General features: G+C 52.4%; 1 protein-coding gene across 1 annotated transcript in view; it reads right to left on the bottom strand.

Moving 5' to 3' along the window:
• Positions 1–3,187: 3,187 nt before the first annotated feature.
• Positions 3,188–7,108, bottom strand: part of KCNK3 (potassium two pore domain channel subfamily K member 3) — a 69,770-nt gene continuing 65,849 nt past the window's right edge. Inside the window, exon 2 of the mRNA XM_045011218.1 lies at positions 3,188–6,229. Within this exon, the coding sequence (XP_044867153.1) occupies positions 5,337–6,229 (893 nt within the window). The 3' untranslated portion in view covers positions 3,188–5,336. The remainder of the gene's footprint in view (positions 6,230–7,108) is intronic.

Here is a 7,108-nt window from a genome sequence, read left to right as displayed (position 1 = left end):
CGGGGCTCAAGCCTGGGCTTACATTGCAGTATAGACATACCCTGAAAGGCCACCCCCATTGCTATAATGAGCTGGACCCAAACCTGGGATCCTAACGGCCCTGGGAGCTGGGGCTGAACTTTGTGCTTGAACTCTAAGTTTAGAATGGGCTGAACCACCCCTCAGGTCTAAATCCACCCTCAACTCTGGTCTCCCCCGGCCTTTTCGCTGCAGCAAGATGCATGGATAATGCATCGGCACAGGGAGCACGAAACGGACGCCTGTTTCCTTGCAGGATTGTTTCCCTCCATCTGGCTTGTTATTGCAGGGCTGCTCCTGAGCTCTGGGCCGTGCACACTCATTTAGACTGGAGTTGCATGGGAGTGCTGGGCTGTGCACGTTTGTTTGCAGACGTAGGGTTTCTGAGACTTGGCTCCTTGTTGTCAATTTTAGTTTAGCAAGCGCACTGAAGCGTGGCTTGATAGGTCTTTAATGCACGTCCTGGACAGAGACGTCTCTGTGATGCAGCAGTGACTGGGGCAGCACCCGGCAGAGATCCGAGACAGATTTCTCTTTGCCTTTCTCCCCTTCATATGACTCAGGGAATTTGTTTTGCTTTTGGCCTCCCATGTTGCAGTACATAGGACAAGCAGTCACACACTGGGATGAAACCTCAGTGGAAGCATCTGTGTCGAAAGAAGAAGAGATGAAGACTGGCCCCATGTGTGGTAAAATGCTGGCACCATTGAAATCAACGGCAAAACGCCCACTGATGTCAGGAGGGCCAGGATTTCACCCTGGAACTTTTGGGGACACATTATTTGATGGTGTTTTGAAATGAATCTCGTGGGCAGTCTCTTGCCCCTAACTCGGGGTGGGGGAGGGAGAGGGCTGATCGTTTGTATTGCCGAACCTTATTATTTTTTTATTGAGGAAAATAAAGTTTCTCATTTGTGCAACATATCAAAAATGGCCTATCTGGAGCCAACACTTTCTCTAATTTGACGTGTCTATGGCACAGTTTTCGTTAGTGAAAAGCTGAGCGATGGAACTGGAAGAAGGAATTCCCCGGATCTGGCAAAACAAGCCATGGGACCTGCATGTTCTCAGCACCCTGGAGGCGGCAGTCACACCTGCCCAACAGCTAGGCTGGCACAAAGGGGCTGGAGGCCTGGGGCAAGCTGCCTCCCAGGGAATTCCCCATGCAAGTGGTCTCCATGCCCAGTGCAGAGCCGGTTCCACCATCTCTACATCACCTCCATGGGAGCCCCAGGATCGGAGCATCTCAGCAGGGGGCGGACAGATGCAAGCGGAGGTTTGGCCTGGGGATTCTTATGTCGTGGGTATTTTGTGAGCGACAGGAGCCATTGAGGGAGGGACACAGGGTAGCACACCCTCAGCGCTGTCCCAGCCTGCCCCAGGACTGGGAGAGCGGGAGCCACCTTCCCTCCGCCCCTGAGCCAGCGTCACTGCTGACACAGAGATGTTAATGGGCGCTCAGTGGGCAGAGGGCCCATGGACGGGTGCTGGGCCGTGGTTAGGCAGGGAACCAGCTGTTCGGGCCTGCTGGGATATGTTTCCACATTGTCACTTGACTTCTCTTGCTGCCATGGGCAAGCCACATAACCTCGCTCTGCCCCTCGCGTTTCCCGTCTGTCAAAGGGGGCGAATGACCCTTCCCCGCCCTGGAGTGGGGCTGGCAGGCTCAGCCCCTTAACGTCTGTGAAGTTCTTTGAGGTCCTCAAAGAGAGAAACAAATAAGGGGAAGGGGGAAAGGCAGGTCAAATTTTGGGCCCATCTGTCTTTACTGCTGCCTCTTTAAGCCCTCGGCTCACTGGGAGGGGCGAGGTGTCACCGCAGCCCTCACCTTGCTTTGAGATCTGCAGGAGGGTGGTAAATCCTGGGCGAGGCTGCGGGCTGCTCCTGGCATCCCCACAGCTTCCTGGCCCGCCAGGGGCCTTTGATCCCATGCCAGAATCTGTCCCTGGTAAGGACTGAACATTACGATTCCCCTCTCCCGCCTGCGGGGTACCTCTCAGCGTGCTCTGGGCTCTCCCCCGCCCAGCAGGGCCTACACCTGAGGCTAAGAGCTCTCCTGGGTTATGCTGAAGATGCAACCGAGATCACAGTGCAGAAAGGAGAGGGAAGGGTGGGCGAACCTGCCTGGTTATCCCCAAAGCCAGGGTGTCTTTAATTAACCCCTTAGCCACAGGACATGGGCAGTAACCAAATCAGTCCTCCGTCTTCACCCCGCCCAGCCCCACCATCGCACTCCTTGGCACTTGGATGGAGCCTTCCATCCGCTGGGGGGCTCAGATTTGGGGGTCATGTTTGGGAGCCATCTCTGGTTCCCACTTCACATGCTCTGTGCTGCGTTTGTCCATTGCTGTCTCCCCTACCCAGACATCTCACGTTGCCACCGACAGATGCAGCAACGGGGACAGAAGCTGAACAGGAGATCAGCAACTGAACTGAAGAAATGATCTAGGTCCAGAATTTATAATCAACTCTTCTTCTGGTGAAAGGGGAGGAAAGGCACCCAATGCCATTGGGTGCCCACAAACAATTAGCAGAGCCCTGCCTGCCCCAGCCTCACCCCAGCAGCAGCCGCTTGGCTTCCCCACACAAGTTGCGTATTGAGAGGCGATGTACCGAAAAAGGCACTGGGGGGGTACTCTCCAGATGGGGGTGTGGGAGGAGAAAAGGGGGCGTGGCAACCCTCTGTGGGATGGTTGTGCAATGCGGTGCCCCATCCACGCTAGTCCCGACTCTTCCCCGCCAACCACAAAGCAGCAGCACATCTTCCCTGCTGATCCCTTGCTCAGCTTTCATAAGAGAGTGCAGTTGTGGTCATGAAAAGGAGCATAGCTCTATAGAAACAGCCCCTTCTTACCCATCAGATTTGCCCCACCGGGGTAGCCCAGAGTCCTATCTGCTGTATATGGCGGCAAATGTATGTTTTATTCCCATGAACCCAGCAGAGCTAATACAGCTATAGAGGAGGGGGCTGGAATTTGTTCTTTCACCATGAACCGAACGACTGAAGTTCCTATAACGGCAGTTGATGTGGGAGAAGGAAAGAACCCAGCTTGCCTCTCAAATGCCCTGAATCCCATTAGGAGAAGCAGCACTGCAGTTGGCAAAGTGAGCGCTTTCGGACGGTCCCTTTTCAGAGCAGAACCAAATGTAAGGGGAGGCCACGGCAGCAGCTTCTTCGGAGCATCTTAGGGGGGAATTCTCCCCAGCCCAGCGATGTGCAATTCACATCCCTTTGTGGCTAAGACTCAGCAAGATGGATGGTTTCATTAGCCGCCCATGAGTAAATGGCTAGATACAGAAACTTGTCCACAACACCCACTCCCATTTCATTATTGCTTACCATGGAAGAGACTCAGACACGGTCAGCGACGGAGCAGACACACCCTTGTTCAGAACACAACAGGTTTATATTAAATAATAAACAGACGGGGTCAGTGGCTTTTATTTCCCAGGCGAGTCTTGCACTGGCTAGGGAGTCTCTAAGCTTTCCTGACATGGATGGATGCACTGGTTTGGTTTAGGGGGTGCTGACCCAAATGCAAGAGGAGGTACCTATCTCCTCATCTTCAAGGAGCTGTTGTAGCTTTCAACCTCCTCTCAGCTGTGATCTAGATGAAGCCACAAACCCGTGGTTTGATGAATAAGAAACAGTTAAAAAAGGAGCCCTCCTGGCCCAGATCTGATTTCCATCCCAGCCCTGCCTGAATCGGAGAGCTGCCTACGTGACACCCAGCTTGTTGTCTCAGACGCGGTGGCAGGATCACGTGCATAGGAATCTAAAAAGCTTCTGCCTAAGACCCTCTTAGCCTGATTTGCTTGGTGATGCAGCTGCGACTTTTAACCAGGATGCTTTGCTGCCCTGGAATCCCCCCCCCTTTTTTTTTTCTGAATTGATGTTAGCAAATGATGTCGAGGGGCAGGAACAATGTTGGAGAAAGAATGAGCAGATGGGCCTTGGCCACTAATGCTCTTAGATCCGAAAGTCAGAGGTGGGAACCATCAAGAAGTGGGAGTGAGTTGATGTGACTTACCCGGGATAGGGTGGAAGGGTGGCAGCCAGAAAAACAGCCATTCTAGTTGGAAACATCGAATCAACTAAGTCTCCCCCTATGGCATGTAAGTTACGACCCACTCTGCCTTATCAATGTGTCAATGGTACCAGTGTTTCTATCACCTCTGACTTTGATCCACCAGTAGAAAACATACAATCCTTTCCAGCTGGCCTAAGAGCAGGGACTCGTCCCTGGCGCAGACGGATGTTACCAGACCTCCCCGCAGATTGCAGCAGAGTCCGGCGTCCCATGGGATTTGAGACCAGCCCATGGGATTACAGAAGGATTATGTTGGGCGTCACGTCACAACGCCATTGACGTCATGACATGTAACAACGATGCAGCCAAGCGCCAACGTCATGGCGTGATGTGAAGCGGCAGACATTACTTTGTGAGCCGGTAGGCGGCCAATGCTAGGAAACTGGAAGTGCATCTTTTAGAGAAACACGGCGAAGATCCTGGGGAGGAGGCGATGGAAACGCGAAGAAGACCCCTGTCCAAGGCCCCCAAGGACATATCTTGAGTTCTGCTTGCTTCTTTGGCTGGGAATCTTTTGTGTGTGTAACTGACTGACCTGCATGGAAGGTACAAAGTTGGGAGTGTGCACAAATACACACGCACGTCCACACTCTTACAAGCTCCTCTTAACCTCCATTGCAGCTGCAAAGCTAATCCCAACGTGTCTGACGTCCCGGCGCATCTGGCTTACCAGGACAGTGAAGTGGGGAGGTTACAAGCACAGCGGGGTGCACAGCCCATGTATTTATCTAGGGCAGGGTGTGGGCAGGGCGATGTGCTAAGAGGACACTAGGTCCACCTGTCAGTCCAGAGAGGTATAAATAGAGAGATGCAAACGGAGAAGGCTCTGCCTGCACCAGAGCCATTCAGGTGCTCACCTCTCCGTCGGCTGTTGAAAAAGCTATCTGTGTATTCACTTCAAGTTTCACATTTCATGGAGTTGTTGCAAAATGATGCAAAAGAGTTTCTCAGTGAAAGGAGCATTAGAGACAGCTTACCAGCTTACACACATGTATCTCTCTCTCTCTATATGTCCATATACCCATGCACAGACATACTCGGCTGCACGTACATTTGTGCATCCAACATACTCCCAGTCTATCGGGCTGTCCCTTTTGGTATTTGTCTGTTGAATGTGAATAAAATCTGAAGGTTTTTCTTCATCTGGTTTTGCTGGTCTCCATAAGTTTCCTCTCTATATTAAAAAAAGAAGGGTCCTCAGTGTTGTGTGTGCATTGGTGGGGGAAGTTACACAGAGCTGCGGCGCTTCATGAAGCCCTGCAAAGCCGAGAGGCTGTGGAGTCCCGTGGAGACGGAGCTGATGGCCGAGCGCTGGGCGTTGCAGAAGCATCTGTTGGATGGGGTGTCGGGGTAGCGGCTAGGCGAGGAGTGACTCTGCTCCACGCAGGTGTCCGAGGTGGACAGGTCCCTGGGGATGATCATAGGGATGGAGTACTGCAGCTTCTCCCGGCTCTTGTACCACAGACACGAGCACATGGACTGGAAGTGGAGCACCTCCGCGTAGACGCTGCGGAATCCGCCCCCGCCCCCTCCCCCGCCGCACCCGCCCACCGCGGTGGTAGACGAGGTGGTGTCTGTAGTGTGCACGCTGCTGGCCTGTCCGTTGTGGGTGAGCAGCGCTCGGTGCTCAGCATCCCGCTTCTCGTCCTCAGCATTCATGGTCATGAAGCGCAGCACCACCAGGTTGAGGAAGGCCCCAATGACGGTCAGCCCTGTCAGGATGTAGACGAAGCTGAAGGCCACATACTCGGGTTTGGTCTGCAGCGCCTCATCCTTCTGGAGTGCCACGTAGTCCCCAAAGCCGATGGTGGTGAGGGTAATGAAACAGTAGTAGTAGGCGTGGAAGAAGCTCCAGTGCTCGTAGTAGGAAAATGCCGCGGCCCCAATGCATAGGGTGCTGATGCAGGAGAAGAACCCAATGATGACCATGTTGGCCATGGACACCTCTGCCCGTCTCATGCCAAGGCACTTCTTGATGCGGTGCAGAAGGTATTTGACAAAGGTGTTGATCCTCTCACCCAGGCTCTGGAACATGACGAGTGTGAGTGGGATCCCCAGCACAGCGTAGAACATGCAGAAGACTTTCCCACCATCCGTGCTTGGGGCCGCATGGCCGTACCCTACGGAGCATAAATACAAAGCACATTGCCTGGTTAGTACACTCCAAACACTACTCTCTTCCCATCTTCCCTTCCTTAGCTATTGTTCAGGGGTGTCCAGATTGGCCATACCAATGGGTTCCCCTAAATGCATTGGAGCAAACTACCAATAGAAGTGGTGGATTCTCCATCTCTTGATGCCTTCCTGGCTGCCTTTTTGGAAGATGCTGTAAGTCAAACACAAGATACTGGGCTCAATGAAGACATAACTGGGTGAAATTCTCTGGACTTGATATACAGCTCAGGCTAGAGGATCTAACAGTCCCTTCTGGTCTTAAACTCTGTGACTCTATGAATCCTTTCTGCAGGATATTACTATTATTTATCTTGATTATGATAGCTCCTAGAGACCCCAACCAGATCAGGACCCCATTGTGCTGGGCACTGCACAGTTACACAGAAAGAGGCAGTGCCTCTCCCATAGAGATTACAATCTACATGGACAAGACAAAGGGTGGGAGAAAAGACGAATGCTCAGCGCCCAGGACATCTGCTGCTGCGGTACTTGCAGCTTCTTCAAGGGATGATTAGAAATTGCTTGTCAACTGAGTCCAACAGCAATAAAAACCTGCAGCTGATCAGCTTTATCTTCATCCTGCAGTTACAAGGAATAATTACAGATGGCTTTACAGACTAAGAGGATAGCATGACCTCAAAAAAGAAAAAAGAAAAGAAAAAGAAAGAACATATAATGCCTATGACATGATCAAAAAGCCAGCAGAGGATCACAAGACCTGGGCTCTGAGAGTTTCACTGGCCTCTAGGGACTATACTGCCGCCTCTGGCTTGAAGGAGAAGACTTGCTAGTAATCAGTTGCCCTGATCCGAGATACGGGCCAA

Source organism: Mauremys mutica, chromosome 3 (assembly GCF_020497125.1).
Source record: "Mauremys mutica isolate MM-2020 ecotype Southern chromosome 3, ASM2049712v1, whole genome shotgun sequence".
NCBI lineage: Eukaryota > Metazoa > Chordata > Testudines > Geoemydidae > Mauremys > Mauremys mutica.
This window is presented reverse-complemented; position numbering and strand designations above follow the sequence as displayed.